The 18,141-nt window shown below is 40.6% G+C and overlaps 2 protein-coding genes across 7 annotated transcripts in view; one reads left to right on the top strand and one right to left on the bottom strand.

Moving 5' to 3' along the window:
• Nucleotides 1–16,136, bottom strand: part of HPS5 (HPS5 biogenesis of lysosomal organelles complex 2 subunit 2) — a 37,568-nt gene extending 21,432 nt beyond the window's left edge. For 4 of the 6 annotated variants that reach the window (XM_036029114.1, XM_036029112.1, XM_036029113.1 and 1 more), the window contains exons 1-8: nucleotides 15,761–15,863; nucleotides 10,364–10,527; nucleotides 8,568–8,678; nucleotides 8,333–8,397; nucleotides 7,687–7,879; nucleotides 6,245–6,378; nucleotides 2,248–2,460; nucleotides 1,861–1,932 (exon numbers count right to left, since the gene is read on the bottom strand). In XM_036029114.1, the coding sequence (XP_035885007.1) occupies nucleotides 1,861–1,932; nucleotides 2,248–2,460; nucleotides 6,245–6,378; nucleotides 7,687–7,879; nucleotides 8,333–8,397; nucleotides 8,568–8,678; nucleotides 10,364–10,471 (896 nt within the window). In that variant the 5' untranslated portion in view covers nucleotides 10,472–10,527; nucleotides 15,761–15,863. Of the gene's footprint in view, nucleotides 1–1,860; nucleotides 1,933–2,247; nucleotides 2,461–6,244; nucleotides 6,379–7,686; nucleotides 7,880–8,332; nucleotides 8,398–8,567; nucleotides 8,679–10,363; nucleotides 10,528–11,142; nucleotides 11,227–15,760 lie in introns of those variants that run through there. The other 2 variants (XM_028514323.2, XM_036029110.1) reach the window with 2 other exon arrangements.
• Nucleotides 16,137–16,225: 89 nt separating this feature from the next.
• The window catches only part of GTF2H1 (general transcription factor IIH subunit 1), a 36,033-nt gene continuing 34,117 nt past the window's right edge, over nucleotides 16,226–18,141 (top strand). Inside the window, 1 exon segment of the mRNA XM_036029119.1 lies at nucleotides 16,226–16,364. The gene's annotated coding sequence lies outside the window, so the exon portion shown is untranslated.

Here is an 18,141-nt window from a genome sequence, read left to right on the forward strand (position 1 = left end):
TGGTTCACAGACCGGTGCTCAATCCACTGAGCCACACCAGCCAGAGCTGAACTCTTTTTTTTTATTTTTAATTCTTTTTTTAAATATTATATTTATTTTCAGTGAGAAGAGAAGGGAGGGAGAAAGAGGGAGAGAGAAACACCACAATGTGTTATCTCTCACACACCTCTCACTGGGGACCTGGCCTGTAACCCAGGCACGTGCCCTGACTGGAAATCAAACTGGTGACCTTTCGGTTCACAAGCTGACGCTCAATTCACTGAGCCACACCAGCCAGGGCTTTTGAATTCTTTAATTTAGCTCTTTTTTGACAGCCTTTTGTGTGTGCCTAGCAGTGCACCCACAGTAAAGAACTGACAAGCTGGTGCTGGGATGGGCGTTGGTGGTACAGTGAAACAGAGCGGATAGTGAAGGAATGAACACGGTGTGACCACAGCGCACAGCAATGACTGCCCAGTCTCAGCCGCATCAGGAGTCAGCAAAGGCTTCAAAGTGGCATTCATTATTGCTTATGCTGAGAAGTAGGCAGAGCCAGATCACGAAGGGTTTTGTTTGCTATGGCAGAACCTGTAATGGGAGCTCTAAACAGCTTTAACTCAAAGGAATAATCACTCTACCAGGAGAAGCAAGCAGACTGTGGCCTCACCGTGAGAAAACATACTTTTGGGTAAGGGATCTCCCCACACCCCACACATCACACTACAGTCACAAATATTTATTAAGTGTCTCTATACGCCAGGCACTACACCAAGCACTGAGAATAAAACAGTGAATAAAACGGACGTGTCGCCCTTGCAGAATTTACAGTCTGAGAGAGGAATAAATACTGCATGAATATGTAATTTATACTGTAGAAAATGCCATGAAGAAAATGTTTAGTATGCTTTATCTAATTATGGGAAAAACATAGCTATCTTTCTCCAGTAACTTTCAGGATGCATTACAGGTTTATTAAAGTGTCATATTGTTTACAATTGACTTTTAAATACTTCAGTTTAGATGCTGAGAGATACATATACATTAGTTAGGGGCAATTAGGTAACATTTCAAGTGTTGAAAAAAAATGACACTCTAAGAGCAGTTAGTTAGCCTTTGAAAAATCCCAATCATCCTCTGAATCTGCATTAGAGATCTTATGCATTAGCCTAAGGGATATTAGAAATAACTTTCCATTGTTGAAATTAAGTGGAACTCCAGACACATAGATTGGCTGGAAACCATACTGACACCTGCTGCTTGCTGAACAAGGTATAAGAATTGGCAAGACCAGCACCCCGTGTTGCCACTTAATAGTGGACTTTTGCATTGAATCAAACTGAGAGGGCTAACTGAACCCTGACACTAAAATATGGCTGTCTGAATCTACCTCAGGCAGATCTTTCATGCAAGGCACTTGTCAGAGTAGCTAGAGACAGATAGCCGAAATTTCACCATGCTTACAAGAGCAAGTTCTGTAACTACTTTTGCCCCTGCCTGCTAAGAAACATCCATGTCTGGCAGACTTCAGACTGAGACTTGCTTTCACTGTAACATTCCACCAGCTAGGGGCAGTTATGAACGAACCATTACCTATAACTCTCAACTCTGCCGAAGTTCCCCAGCAATTCTAAACTGTCCAGTTAGTTTAGGTCAGCTCAAAACGGGAAACAAAGCATATTTCTATGACCTTTTCATTCCTCTTATATACAATATACAGAACACTGCACATAGCACAATCTTTTCCTAATTTTCTAAAAATAATTTAATATAAAAACAATCTTGAAAAGATAACTCCCCTTGAACAAGAAACAAAGAGAAAAAGTTGTGTGTGTGTGTATGTGTGTGCGTACGTGTGTTTAAGGATCAAAGAGAGAAACTTACCTCAGATGCAAAAGTTTGGGAAAAGACAAAGACTGGGAGGATCCAACCGTATGATCATACTGAGGTTCTGATCTAGTAAGTAAAGACATGTGTTAATGATTTCATCACAACATAACAGTATGCTTTTCCCTGTAGAGGAAAATCTTTGCCTCCAAACAAACCCAAAAGCCTAACTGCATCTGCCCTTACTCAATTTCCTTTAAATCATATGAAAGATAATTGATGGAATATTTTTTGGAGTCTCTGAATCTTTTAATAAAAATCTTACTTTGTTATTAAAAGACTTAATAAAATCTTTAACACATACAGAATATAAGAGACTTCAACTCAACCCCTCCATGTAAGTTCCTCAAACACTCCCTACCAGCCATACGAATCACATCTTACCTTACAGTAATCACAGGGAGAGGTGGCGACGAGAGGAGTTTCTTAAACTGATGTGTACTTATGACTTCCCCATCGAAGTTCACTTCCCACATCCTAGAGCCAGGGCGGGCACAATATATGAGGGGTTGCTGGCCCGTAGAACATCTTCCAGGGAAGAAACAAGCTCCGTATTCTCCATCTCTCTCCTTGTTTCCAATTTTCCAAAATTTTTCTCTAATACCAAAAAAGGAAGAGAAAGGATGTTTACTTACAAAAAAGTCAAACACAATGGCACTACAGATCAGCATGGCCATGGCAATCCCTCCCACAAAGTCCTCTCTCTATTCCTATCAGCAGCATACTACTGCGCAGGACAACACAACAGGAAGGTCAAACAGGGTTCTAGCTCTGATTTGCCTCAGACTCTTTCTGTGACAGGAAGCAAATCATTTCACATTAATTCATTATCCACACAGAGAGGCTCAGAATTGATCTGAATGCCCCTTTCAAAACTAAAAAATGAGTGCCTGACGTCATTTCATACATCTGTAAATGCCACTGATTACTTCCCAAATCACCTTCTTTGGCCACTCCACCGAACAGCTAATCTACATCTCCAGCTCTGTCTCCAAGCCACTCCTCTGCCACAAACGCCCAATAAACTACTCACTCTTTCCTCAAAATGCTAAGTCCTTCTGAAACTGTACCTTGGAACACTCTGTTCCTTTATGATTACATGAGCTAGATATATAAAAGCTTAGCACACTGCCTGGGAACATGCACGGTGATAATGATGATGTCTCTTCCTAAAAACTCCCTTTCTCTCTCTTCACAACAGAGCTCCATCGTTCTTCCTCTGAGAGTTCCCTGACTCCCGCAAGCTGACTTACGTGCTTCCCTGCTATATTTTCATAGCACCTTCCACATTATACATGGTGATTGTGTCTATTTGAACAGATTATGACTTTCTCCAAAACGAAGGCCATTTCTCCTTCCTCTTTACTTGAATTCTCAGCATACAGCACAGCATCTGGCCCACAGAAAGTACTCAATACAAGGTAGTGCTCTATTCACCCAAACCTTTTTTTTTTTTAGCTGCAGAGTTGTTGGCTTTGTCATTGGACGAATACACTCAAACCCTTTTATTGGAGAACGATCTAATATACTCTCTAGTGAATTTACTATGGGACCTTAGATAATTCAATAAATAAGCCTGTGCTATTTCCTTCATGAATAAAATATAACATCAGCTTTACTCTCAGAACGTGAATGTGAAAGTGCTTTAAAATGTGCAATATAGAAAGTTACGGTTTTACTACTTACATTCCTTATTTGGGAAATAAAATACATTCCTTGCTTATTTTATACCCTCTGTGATGCTTAACACAGTGATAAGGATCCAGAGTAGAATAAATGTTTGCTGAGTGAACAAATACAGTCAACTCATTTGTTTACTCATTAATCTTGTTTTACCCATTTCAAACAATTCGTGACAGGCACGAGGCTAAGCACTTCATACTCATTACCTTAGTTAATCCTGAAAACTATCTCTACAATCTGGAAGCAGGAGCTGATGTCTGGTAAGGTTTAAAAAGTGGCAGAACCGGAACTCGAAGGCACGCTGTCAGGCTCCATTACCCAGCATTCCCTCCACTACACCACAGCTCTTTGTTTCTGTTTGCTCTGCTCCTTCCCAGGACCCACCTTGAGCATTAACAGTACTGAGAGAAACTAGACAGTAGCTGGCAGGAGAAGCAAATTCGAATCTATCATTCCTATTAGCTACTAGGAGCCTCAGTTAAAAAAAAATAAATAAAGTTTGCTGGGAGGGAATATAGATTAATGTAAATAAAAAATTTTAAACATGAATAAGTTTTTTAAATTATGGTACTAACCATGCCCCCCCCAAACTGAATTCTAGCTTATAGAAAGTGGACATTTATAAAATACGCTATTTTAGTGACTAGGTCTATGTTATTCTCATAACCAACTCTAGCCACACTCCTGTGAAATGGGAAAATAATGATTCACAACTCTACTACAGGGGGAAAAAGGAAAGCTCCACTAATTTGGCTCTTAATTCTTAAAGGCCTTTCAGATATATCATTTTATCAAATCCTTAAAGCAACCCTAATAGGGAGTTTTCGGTTCACTATTCTGATCACTTATTAGAATTCCAGCCAAATTTCTGAATTGGGCCATTTGGTAAACTTAAAAAACCTACAGGTAAAAAACAGTTAAGAACTTTGGGAAAACAACAAATATTTTACCAAAATCTCAAGGGTGGGGTTAATGGCCAAAGGTTCAACGTCAAATGATGTATTAGAGGTACGTGAGGTTACACGTAGGACACAGAATCAATACAGAAAGGTTCTAGCCTCTTCCCAGCCAGGCCTAGGCTTTCTGGTCTACAAGCATGAAAGGGCGACACCAGATGATGTCCGGTTCTAGAAGTCTAACTTCATCGCTGAACTATAATCTGAAATAACTCAGAAGAAAGTGCATCATCCTTCCCATAACTGTGTGTAAACTGACCACTTGTATCTCGAAGCCTTGCCTCTCTGCTGTCCAGCTAGGTTCTCTGGCACCAGACACCTGCCACCTGCTATAACTGGCCTCCTTCCCAGGTGCCTTTCCCATCCAGAGGGAAAACAAAAACAAAGCATATCCCTCCTCATCCTTTCCTCTACCATCCCTGACAGTCAGCACACATTTCTTCAGACCTTTTGGAATAGTCTCATGCTTTCCCGAACAACAATCTCCTGAGATACATGAAGCCGTGGAAATAAACTTTTCAAGCCTGGATAGTTCTAAGGGCATCAATGTCCAAACCCTGATTTTTCTATATGTACACTTTCTCAGAATGGTCTGAGACCCCATTCACTTAATCAGTGTGACATTTAAGGCTGTCACGCTCAGTGTGGTGCGACTTTTAACAACTGGATCTCCCACAGCTTCTCTACTGAAGCCAGGCTGGCAGGTTCTGGAATATGCTGATGTCTTTCTCACTTTCCCTCACAGGGCTGTCCCTTCCTGCTAGAATATCACTCCTGCACCTCGCCCTCCAAACTTCAGCTGCCAATAATCCTCATCAAAATTACTGCTGCTGGCTAATGGATTCATGGGGGTTCATTAAACATTTCTTTTCACTTGTGTATGTTCAAAATTCTCCCAAAAATATTTTTAAAAGAGGGAAGGTCCTGAGGAATATGGGGTAGGGTGAAGCCAGTGAAAATTTCCCTGCAGTGAGAACAGTGGAGAAACTTTAGCACAGTGATGCATAACATTCATGTAAGATGTTTCCATTCTGTTCTGGTATTTCACAGCTACCTCTAATATACTCCCTTGCCATTCACTGGACCTTTGGCTCTGCCCTTGAGATTTTGGTAGAATATTTGGCAGCTTCACAATTTCTTCAATATTCTTCATCTAATTTTACCCTTTAGTAAAATTTCATTAAATACACAACAAGTTTAGCCCTGGCTGGTGTGGCTCTGTGGATTAAGCACTGGCCTGCAGACTGAAGGGTCGCCGGTTTGATTCCTGGTCAGGGCACATGCCTGGGTTGCAGGCCAGGTACCCAGTTGGTGGTGTGTAAAGCAACTGATTGATGTATCTCTCGCACATGTTTCTCTCCTTCTCTTTCTCCCTCCTTTCCCCTCTCTCTAAAATATAAATAAAACCTTTAAAAATAAATAAATACACAAGAAATTGAAACAAGAACAAATCCAATTACGGAAGACTTTCTGATTCCCCACATTAAAACAGGCCTTTGTTTGGCCTTCTTTCATGGCACTCAGACCATGTTTCATGTAGAGCTAATAGAATTTGTATTAGCCACCCACTGGAGTATCTCAGTATCCCTATCTCTTCTCTACTCTCTACCGTTGGCTTGCACACAGCTGGCTCCTTATTAATATCTAAATAATTAAATTGAGGAGTTTGGGCTACATGAATTCTAAGTCCCTTCCAATTCTAAAATTCTGTACATCCTACGACCCACGGTTGGTCGATGTACCTCTCAGTGTCACACAAGAAGGATCGAGTGAGTGAAGATATAAGTAGTCTTCCGTCCAAATAATCTAACTGGACAACACAGGAGTCAACTGTTGTTATTGTCTGAACAGGAAACATCACAAAGGTAGCAGCTGCCTAAAAGCGACATGAGAAGGAAACAAAGTTTATTGATCATCCCATATACACATAATCTCCTCTTCTTTACCTTTTAAATGAAAATACCCTGGATAGCAAAATAAAAACTTTTAACGGGCCAAAACTAAATTTTGTCTATTGGGATATCAAAGCTATGTGAAATAATTTGGTATACAATTGCAGAAGTGAAGTCTTTTTTTATTCTTGTATTATTATTTATTAATTATTATGTTTTCTCTCTTTTTTTAACTGTTGTTCATGTACAGTTGTCTCCATTCTCCCCCTACCCCACCTCCACCCCAACCATCCCCACCTCCAACCCTCAATCCTGCCCCCCATTGGCTTTGTCCACGTGTCCTTTATACATGTTCCTTGATGACCCTTCCCCCCTATTATCCCCTCCCACCTCCCAGAAGTGAATTCTTAAGGCTCTGTTTGTGATGATGTAATTCTAGAGGTTGGAATAAAAATGATGAACCAAGTTTTCAAATATGGAAAGGAATTTTTCACCTGTGAAAAATACTTCTCCCTTTGGAAGAAAGACAAATTAGGGCTAACTGTATTCTGGATCAAAACTATAAGGAATCAAGTGATAACTCTGATGGGTCATCATGACCGAACAAGATCTGTTAATTAAAATAAAGTAATTTACCAATGCTAGTAGGAGATTCTCTTTTCTGCCAGGATCCTACATGGAAATAAGCCAACGAAAGACAAGTTCCCCACTTCCAACATAATAATAATCTTTGGAGGAGAGAGGCATTGCGAAGCTGGCCTAATGACAGACTGGAGCACGCTGGTAGGGTAACCAGAACTCAACCCTTCTATTCCAACAGTGACTGATGGGAAGCCTGGGACCCTGCACAGCGGAGCACAATCCAGGAGGTGCCTTTAAGATTCCATTTACAGTAAGCTACAACATCATCAGAGAAAATATACCTCGACCATGAATTTCTTCTACCCTTACAAAGGAGCCTGGGCATCTGCTGCCACTTCTGTTTGGCATTTTATTCACACAGCTAATAAACAGGTATCTTTCTTAATAGACTAGTATTAAAGGATGCTTTATTTAAGTTAGCCATACAGGTGAATTACGGAGTGCTATGGACAAAGGGTAAATTACTGAAGTTAGCTCACAGAAGCCATTCTGCAACAGCATCAAACAAGTCTCCTCAAAATTAATATTCTGGACTCCAGATCAGTGTCCCAGGAAATTCAATAGATGAAAATTGTGCCCTTTATTTGAAATTCTGTGAGATAACACCCTTTATCTTGCCCACATACAAAAAGAACTGGACTGGTTCTCACCTTTGCTTGTTTAGAAGTGTTGAGTTTGATGGCCGAAACTTTCCCCATATGATCACCTACAAAAACTCTAAGAACCGCTGTATCCCAACAAAGAGCTGTGACTCTTCGGCCCTTGTGTTCTGAAGACACATAAATTCGTTCTGGTTTCCCACGACGCTCTTGATTTAATTCCCAAACAACTACAACACCTTGACTGCAAGAATTGAGTTACAGAAGCAAATTTTTGGCAATGGTGAAAAAGGTATACTTTAGTTGCATCACAGTATCAATTATACTAAATATATATGTATACTTGTTCTTTAAAAACAGGAAATACAAAGTCAAGGTATTAATTTCCTTAAATTAGTCCTCTAATCCAGCATGACAGGATTTAGATGCTCTACATTATCCGTCCCCTTTCTCCTTTAAGCCCAGTGAAATGTTGTTGCCACATACTGGCATTCCCCACAAACACTAGGGTGACCAACTATGCCTCCAGGTTTGCTAGGGACTGAGAAGTTTCCCAGCACACAGCACTTTCCGTGCTAAAACCGGGAACAGTCTTAGGCACATTAGGAGGGTCAGTCACCCTAACAAACACACAGCTACATTTGTTAACTTAAAATGCACTTGGACAAGATCAGATAGTTTTAAGACAATTTCTTACCTGGTAGCCACAGCAACATAATCGTCATCATGTGGACAACAGGCAACCTGAGAAATCGCACCTTCCTAGAGGACAAAAAGAAACATTTTAGGCAGTTTCTCAAAAATGGTATATTTTTCCTTTTAAATGTCAAGTTTTACATTTTTCTTTTATTCCAAATGATTACTTATAGTGGAGGAACTGGCACTGGTGAGATACTGCAAGTGGTATACGACGGGGCTACCCCCAATCTTACCCTGTGGGAAAGAAAAAGCCTGTGCTTCCAGCCTTCTTTCTGAATGAGGTTGAGACCTCCGCCCGAACTGCCCAAAGCCAGCCATTTCCGAGACACAGCTATGCTCGTGCACTAAAAATGTGGAAACAGACAAATGTGAGATCACCAATCATTTAATCAAATGAACTGTCCACTGGAGAAAAACACTGAGGATCTGTGTACCAGGTTCCTCCCCCACCCCACCCCTGCCCAAATGGACACCACGCAATGTCACCTGGGCTCTCATTCTCGCATACTGAAAAATACAGAAGAAAGAACATTTGGACTTTAAATTGTTAACTGAATCTTAAAATGGATCGATAGGCTCGATTATATAAATGAGTAATCTTCTTTGGTCAAAGCCAGTTACTAAACCATTCATCTTCTGTGTAGTTTAGCTTGGTCATTACAATGCTGACCATGATGATGGAGGATCAAGTAAGTCTCCATGGGATAAAACCACCACTCTGATCATCTGCTCACTTAAATAATTTTTCGTTTATGTAATCAGCACAAAGCACCCAAAGCTTTCAGAGCAGGCGAGACTGCAGAGGACATGGACGAAGGTCACTGTACCATGTCTCACTACACCCTCGACCCTATGATTCCTCTCCTCAGCCACCAGAGACAGCAGTGGCCACACTGTGGCCCCGTGGTAAAATATGTTGGTTGGCTGACAAACAGATATTCCCAAACCTCTTCACTCTCGCTGCATCTTACCACAGAAGCTAGAAAACCTAAGTATTCACTTACCCAGTTTCTCTTGAAGTTATAGGGAGCTATGTGGCTTGAATCCAGCTAATAAAACTAAGATGATAGGGCTTCTTGGATAGCTCTACCTTCCCAGATAAAAGGCAGAGTCTGAAAAAAAGAAAGCCTTTACCTTTGACCCCTTTTTCTTGCTTGCAATACTAATGGACACACTTATGGACCAAGATTGGAGTCAGGACACATATCTTACAGCTCTAACTAAAAACCAACATGTGGATGGTGGCAGAACAGGAAGATGGAGGGCCTGGGTCCTCAGGGCTATCAGTGCACAACACACTAAACCCAGAAACACTAACCTCCGACAAGGTTAATAACACCTTTAATACTTATGCCATTATTGGTAAGGTATTGAATAACTTGCAGCTAAAAAAATACCTGACATCGACCTCCATAATTGTTCATATTACTTTGCCTATTACTTCCTATTCTCCCTTTGCTCAGAGGCTAGAATGGTACTTTGGGTGAGAGCAAAAGCATAAAAATTAAATTATTTTGAAAATGGTAATGAGACTTGTTCTTCACTACGTCATCCCTGAGTTTATCAAAAGAACTCAGGATCTGAGGGAAGCACGTACAGATAACGTTCACAGAGCTGATAATTTTTGCTGTTCCCTAAAACAGATTATCCCACAAACTCCTTGTTTTGGAATGAAGTTGGTTTAATAGCAGAGGTTCATGTTGCTCAAAATGCAATGTTGCTCAAAACTCATTTATACTGTTTTATCTTCAAATATATTACTTTCTGAGAAAAGACAGAAAAATTACTGGGGAGAAAAAATCAGCAATCAATATCATGGTTTTCAAGGAAATGAGAATTCAAATAGTTCAAAAAACAAATCAAGAAAGAGCTATGGACATGTTACTTCTCTGTAAGGCACAGGTAATAACCAAGGTTCCATAAAACATAAAGGACTAAAGGGCTGGGGGAACATGTACTAGAGAGCACGCATGCATGAATATGAGTGTGAATATGAATATGAAACTGATAGAAGGATCAAGAAATTCACCTTTAGACGACTCGAGTCCAGCCTCAGGGCTGAAAGTAATGGATCCAGAGATTCAAACTCTGCAAGAACATGGGTGTAGGGCTCCGGTATCACTGGCACAGAAGTCATTTAGCTGGAAAGCTGAAACTATGTTGACTGATAGGCACAGTATTCCTGCATTAAACCTGCAAAAATATAATTTAAGAAGCTCACCAGTCATTCAACATGCATTTAGTGAGTATGTGGAAAACATAGGGGATCGTGAGAGAGGGACAGGGACCCCTCCTCTGGAGGTGCTCAGAATCTAGGCTGAAGAAAACATGCACAGGTAACATGCAGACCTCAGCTTGTACTGCATCATTCCCTGACTAAACTTCCCGCAGAATCAAACCAGACTCTCCAAGCCCTCCATAATCCTATCCCGCTCTATTTAGCTAACAGTGTAAGTAGAATAGGCACTGCAAGATATTTAAGAGGAAAATTGGTCAAACTCCTCTATGGTAAAATACCAGCCCCAGCTTAATTTCTTTAAGTTGTAAATCTTCTTCTGTCATTAAGTGTCTCTTATTAAAGGCCAATTTTCTGTAAAGACCCCTAACTATAAACCCTCATAAACAAATTCAATGGCTGTCAGCCAACAATTTAATACTGCGTAAAAGGAATACACCTCTGGATCTTGCTCCTGCCTATCAGGGGCTCGGTGAGTATCTGCTGAATGAATAAATGCACCTACTAAGTAAGTGAGAAGTAAAGTGCAGGTAATTAGAACTTGAAGAGGAATAAGAGCTACAATAAGAGACCTGATAGGAGGGTAGCCAAGTGCCAAATACCCAATGAAGACTTTGTAAACTAACACGAGAGTTCTTCACTGTCCAGCAACTCTCAAGTATATAGTTTTGTCAAATTGCACCAATTTCAAAAAAAGGAAATTAAGGAAAACTTAAGAAAATTCTGCCCATTAACTTTCCTCAATCCTTTGTTACCTGCCAAATTAAAAGAAAATACTACAAAAAATAAAAAATAATTGCTTATACTTATTTTTTCATTATTTATGCTTTGTTTTTTTTTCCAGAAACACATGAAATCACTCATTCACTTACTTAACAAATGTGTGCCTAGCGCCAACTATGTGCCAGGCATTGTTCTAGGTCCCAGAGGTAACAACAGAGAATAAAATAAAGTCCTAACATTCATGGAGCATAACTTCTAGTGGCAAAACACATATAAACTGAAGATATTGGGTTGGCCAAAAAGTTCATTTGGTTTTTTACATAAGATGGCTCTAGTAGCACTTACTTGTCTTTAACTTCAATCACAATTTCGTTAGATTCTATTGTGACAGCAGTCATATCAGCATACGTTTTTTAAAAACTTATCAAAATTGGTGAATTTTTGTGTAGCCATTTTAATATTGAAGATGGACAAAAATAAACGACATTTTCAGCATATTATGCTTTATTATTTCAAGAAAAGTAAAAATGCAACTGAAACAAAAAAAACATTTGTGCAGTGTACTGAGAAGGTGCTGTGCATGATGGAATGTGTCAAAAGTGGTCTGCAAAGTTTCCTACTGTGCTGGAGATTTCTCACTGGACAAAGCTCCACAATCGGGTAAACCAGTTAAAAACGATAGCAATCAAATCGAGACATTAATTGAGAACAATCAACATTATACCACCCAGAAGATAGCTGACATACTCAAAATATCCAAATCAATGAAGTTATTGGTGAAAATGAAAAATGTATCTTTTTATTTTATGGAATAAACCATCCAGATTTTTTGGCCACCCCAATATTTGTATTGCATACACATAATATAGTCTTATTTTCTAGTAGTAAGTACCTAGTACCTGCTAGTAATACTGTTCTTACTACAACTTTACCTCTGCAAGAATAATGTTCTGAAAAATGAAAAATCTTTAGGAGTTGTATACAAGCATACTTCAAAGACATTGCAAGTTTGGTTCACAATAAAATGAATGCAGTAATAAAACGAGTCATAATCTCTTTGCTGATGGAAGGTCTTGCCTACAATTTGTTAAAGAAAAAAAAAACGCAACATCTGTGGAGCACAATAAAGCAACGTGCAATAAAATGAGGTATGCCTGTACTTCAAATATTTGAGAATTCCTGACCTAAGAAAAATCTAATTTTTTTCCACTAGTTCATTTTATTGAGTACCTACTAAAATATGAGGCACAATGGAAACAAGAAAAAGTACTAGCAGAAATCAATCACTTTAAATTCAAGTAGGGAAAAAAAAGAAGAAATCGCACACACACACTCCCTATAAGGAAAACATAAGCAAGGTCCTATTTTGGAACTTAGAAGGACAAAGAGTTCCAAGGAATCGTGGAAAACTTCCTAAGAGAAGCAGCACTGGAGCTAAGCAGGCTTTTATCAGAAGAAGGGTGAGTGGAGCAGGTTGGGCAGCAAGAAGCAACTATACAGATGATATATTTGGAGAATAAAAGTTTGGTATTTGGTTGAATCACACAATTCTAACACTGGAATAAAAAAAATAAAGCTAGAACAGTAATTCGAGCACAAGTTATAAAACAATGAATCTCACACCAAAGAAGCTGAACACATGTTTATCTGGTGGGCAACAGAAAGGCACTGATGGATTTGGTGCTGGGTGACCACATAATTTCTGTGAAGTCCTGTGGGCAGATACATGAAAACAGGGTACTTGGTAAGGAAGTAAAGATAAGGCGTTTTTAATTACTAAAGATATCTGGTGGAAATGACAAAACTCTCTGACTTTTTGGCCAGACAAAACTCAAAACAGGTTTGTAAATACTAGTAAAAGAGTCTCTAAAATGAAAGGAACTGAAGATACAAGAAAAATATAAAACCACAGCATAAGATCCTAAAGAAAAAAATGAATGACACCAAGACCACAGTGTCTATCTCTTCCACTCGCGATCTTAAACTCTGAAGTTGATAAGTCATTTGCCCTCAATCTCAGTGAATATGTCCTGGAAATTATGGTTTAAGGGGGTAAGAAACCCAGTTTTTTCTTAAGATTTAATGCCTATGGAAAAGAAACAGCATAAGCAATGTCAGTTCTCAAGAGATGTTACTGGGTGATACTGTTAAGCCCACTCCAAATGAATACTTTCTTTGTGCTTACCCTCTCCCCGAAATGACTCCTTTCCCTCCACATCTACTTATCCAAATGTGCTTAGCCTTCAAGACCAATAAAAGTCCCACTTCCCAAAATTCTCAAGGTGGAAGACAACTCAAAGATAGTTCAGTGCATATATAATATATCCACCTAATTCAGAAGTTAGTTTTACCTAGGATCTCTGAAAATTTTCAGCAGTGAAAAGGAAGTACTTCCTGTGTTGAGGCTGCCCATTCCACTTCTCCACAGCTGTTACAAGGTTCTTTTTTTTTTATTTTTTTAAATTAATTTTAAAGAGAGAAGAAGGGGGAGAGGGGGAGTGAGAAAAGCATCTATTTGTTGGTCCACTTATTTATGCATTCACTGACTGCTTCTTGTATGTGCCCTGACCAGGGACCAGACAGACAACTTTGAGGTATGGGGACAACACCCTAACCAACTAAACTATGTGGCCAGGGCCATGAAGTCCTTTTGAAAATACTGGGTTGAAACCTGATCATTTAGAGCTTTTATTAAGTATTCCTAACTGCGGATTCTACAGTTTCAGGGAATAAGTTTACTCTTTACAAAACAACCCTTAAGTATCTGAAGTGTCATCAGGTCTTCTAAAAATTTAACACTGCCAATTTTTCAATCATTCCTGACATGGAAATTTCCCAGTTCTGGTCAACTTTCTACACAGGTCGTCATTCACCTGAAAATGTGTTGCCTAAAATGAACACAATACTCCTTAACTAGTTGGATAACACAGAACAGAGTAGAAATACTAACCTCCCTCATCTGGACACTAAATTTCTATATTACTACCTAAAATAGCATCAGATGTGTATTTAAAATGGCCACATCACACTTTGATTCAACAGAGCAAGTGGTCAACTAAAACTCAAAGAAATTTTCACATTAAATGGCCAGTACCTAAAACTCAAACTGACAGCTATTCATCAACGATGCATATAAAAAGTACCCACAAATTTTAAATCTCTGTACAAACAAGAACAGCAAACTGTTGATAACTGTTAAAGTTGTGTACATGAGAGATCATTATATTATCCTATTTTTACGTTTGAAATTTTCCACAAGCTTTTCAATATGTACTTAAAAAAAAACCCCTCTACACAAACCTTCAACTGCGACCCTTCTAGCATAATCTATGCCTCATCCCTATTTCTCCAGTTTCATCTTCCTCCTTATCCTTTCTCCTATTCTCCAACTACACAGAGCTATCTTTTGTTCCTTTCACTCTATAAACTTTCTGTGTCTCCATGATTTTAATACATGCTTCTTGAATCTTCCTGCATCTAACAATATCCTACCTTCCTGCAAATCTACGTTTAAATATTTCTTCCGTTAATTCTGTCCCATCTCTAGCCTAGCAAAAAATAAGCAACAGAAGGTGGCCCTGGAAGGTGTGGCTCAGTGCATTGAGCGCCAGCCTGTTAACCCAAAGGTCCTGGTTCGATTCCCAGTCAGAACACATGCCTTGGTTGCAGGCCGGGTCTCTGGTTGGGAAAATGAAACAGGCAGTCAGCTGATGTTTCTCTCTTACATTGATGTTTCTCTCCCTCTCCTTCTCCCTCCCTTCCACTGTCTCTGAAAAAAGTAAATAAAATCTTAAAAAAAATAAAAGAAAGAACAGAAGGTGGTCATAAATGCTCACCTAAGTCTAAGAAAAAAATTACTAAGGGGTTAGCTTGCCCAAGGTCAGAGGTCTTAAAAGACAGAGTTGAGACTATAATCCACTTCCCCATAGTCCAAATCTAATCCTTTCCATTTCCCCGCATTACTTGGTGGTAACAACTGCGTAGTAGGATCAAGGAAAGGTTTTCTTATCGCCCTAGTCCTGTACACATTTTACTAATGGGCCCGTGTTTGTTGCTCACACCAAATGCAAATCAAAGCATTCTCTTTTCGCACGGCAGAACAAGGCGAAAGGAAGTAAAAATTAAAAGTTAGTATGTGAAGGGAAAGTAGATTAGATCTTTCTAACCCAAGAAATAGTCATCAGAGAACTCTCCACCTCGGAGAAATGGCCACTACACTCATTCATGCATGCAATATGCATTGTACATTCAGAGGAAGACAGTCCCTGCTTACAATCTCCGCGTCGAATGGAACTAGTAACTTTAACTGCTAAACTTTAATGCTGTATTAGTAAGTCTAAGGGAATTGAGTAGCGATAACCAATTTCCAGCGCTAGGTCCCAGTCCCAATCCACCAACTCCACGCCAGTAACCCCCAATTTCCACAGGGTCACACGATCTCTCCTGGCAGTGCGCCAAGACACTCACCGAGCACCTAGAAGCACACCGGAGTTGGTCTCTGCTCTCGCTCCTCCCCCCCTTGGCTTACGTCATCCCGGAGCGCCGGGGACAACTGTATTAACGGTACTTCCTTGTCACGTGATGGGTTACGCCCCTGCTTGTGCGTGGTCCCACCCCCTCAGGCCGCCGTCGCAATTACGCTCTCTGCGGCCTGCAGTTCTCGGGCCGCTGCCGGCAGACGACAAAACGTCGGTCAGGAGCTAAGGCGCTATAGGGCAAAAGGGTGAGCCATCCAGGATCCCAGGACCCTTCACCGCTTGAAGCCGGCAAGAGGAACTGAAACAGGCGGGAACCGGCGGGGAAGGGAGGGATCTAGCGGAAGGTGTCATGGCGGCCGTGCTCTGGGATCACGTGCCCCGAGGGCCTGCTTTGGTACTTCCGGTCACGTGCCCTCAGAGTTCTCGCAGCCAGCGATGGAGGCGAGACCCCCCAGTAACAGAGGCGGTGGCGGAGGCGGCGGAGGCTACTGGGTTTCAGCCTCTTCCCGGCAGCGTCTCTGAGAAGCGCAGAGGATCTCCATCCGACCCAGCCCACTTACTTATTGCCCGCCTAGGGCCGTAGCTCCCACCTGGTAAGTTTAGACCGAAGAATGGGGATGGCTGAGTAAGTGAATTGCTGACAGGCCCGGGGGCCGCAGGACGGCGCCGATTCTGCCCCTTTTACTTGTGTCCCTGTCGTCCTCCTTTCCTACAACTCTCAAGCCTGCCTTCTGGGGAGCCCGTTATTCTGAAACGGGGAAGAGGCTACTCTTAATCTGCTTGCCTGTAGGAAGCCTACCCCTCTGCCGAGAGCGGAGACCAGAAGATTTACCCAAAGCCAGGATTAGACTTGGTTCCGGAGAGTGAAGGACATGGAGGCCTCTCCCTTGCAAAGGAGCCCTTCCCCTTAGAAAATGTGCTGTTGAGTCTTTCGGTTTCTGTAAGAGAGAAAGCGTTCACCTCAGCGTCTGCACGCTTTTTGCTTTACCTGTCAATCCTACCGCTCTTAAAACCTTAATACGAGTGTTAATCCGCACATTGCCTCTCCTAGTTTTGGACTGTGTCCAATTTAATCATCTTAAAAATAGACCACCAACACATGGAATATATAATTATTGACTAAGAAGGTGTATCCTGTTGACTCTTAAATGCCCGTTTTAGGGTCTGTAAAATTGTAGAAGAAATTTAAACAAAAAAAAAAAACCTTTTGCCCATTAGAAGACCCAATTCTAAAACACACAAAAACGAAGTGCTTTGAAATAACCCTTTCATTAAGTATAGACTCCATAAAGGAGTGAAACAGTTCCTCACCATGAATTCTTACCAGAAATCCTAATATATAAAGCAAAGTCAAAACTCGGAACAAATGAAATGTAACTGTCACAGCAGAAAAGATGACCTCCAGTATTAGGCCTGTGGCTTACAGAAGGACTGGGCTGTAGAGGGAACTTTGTACCTTTAGCAAACCTAAATCCCTCATTTGGGAAGGAGAGAGAGATAACTTGGGGCTAGTAAACCTGTTCTGCTACCCTCACTAGACGAACATTTAGCACTAACAGATTGATGTGATAGTCTCTCCTGGGTGGTATTAAATGATTGATGTGATAGTCTCTCCTAGGTGGTATTAAATGCATATGGTAGTGCAAATATAAAAAGAACAATAATCCACGCAAATGCAAAGACAGCTTTTGAAAAAGGCTAGGAAGATTAGTGCAAAGAGAAAGGCATCAGTTAAAAGTGATGAACAAAATGATGGGCTCCAGTCAGTTATGCCTGCTTCCTGTATGTACTGCCCTAGAGGCTTACAACTTCTCCCTACTGGTCTGTCTTTACACCTTTCAGCCCTGCTTTTCTGTGCTGCTGGGCTCCCCCACCACCACCACCACCACCAGCAGAATGTTATTTAGTGTCCTTAGCATTTTGACCACTCTGCCTCCTGGATACTGCTGCAAGAGGTAGCTTTGTGCCCTTCCCCCTTTTTCTTTTTCCTGTCTTCTCTAGGCATTGTTAGACGTCCAATAGACCCTCATTTCCCCATTTTGATTACCAGCTGATTGTCCTCTCAATTTTGGTATTGTACTCTTTTCAGCATGCGGTATTTGAGTTAACACGAGCATGGTTTTCCCTCTGTCTTGCATTCTGCTATTGCATTCTCCTCCCCCTTCCCCTTCCTTACACTGTTGAAAGATTTTTTAAAAAGTGCTTTGCCTTAAATTGCTACATTAGTTATTCTCTCAATATTTTCCTTGTCTGACTATCCTTAAAACTGTAGTACAGTTTGGTCACTTTTTACATACTTCCAAGGTCTTATTCCCTGTAATGTCGAATTATTTTAAAAAATTTTAGGTTACCTAATGGCAAGCAGCATTC

The sequence above is a fragment of the Phyllostomus discolor genome, chromosome 6, assembly GCF_004126475.2.
Source record: "Phyllostomus discolor isolate MPI-MPIP mPhyDis1 chromosome 6, mPhyDis1.pri.v3, whole genome shotgun sequence".
Classification (NCBI taxonomy): domain Eukaryota; kingdom Metazoa; phylum Chordata; class Mammalia; order Chiroptera; family Phyllostomidae; genus Phyllostomus; species Phyllostomus discolor.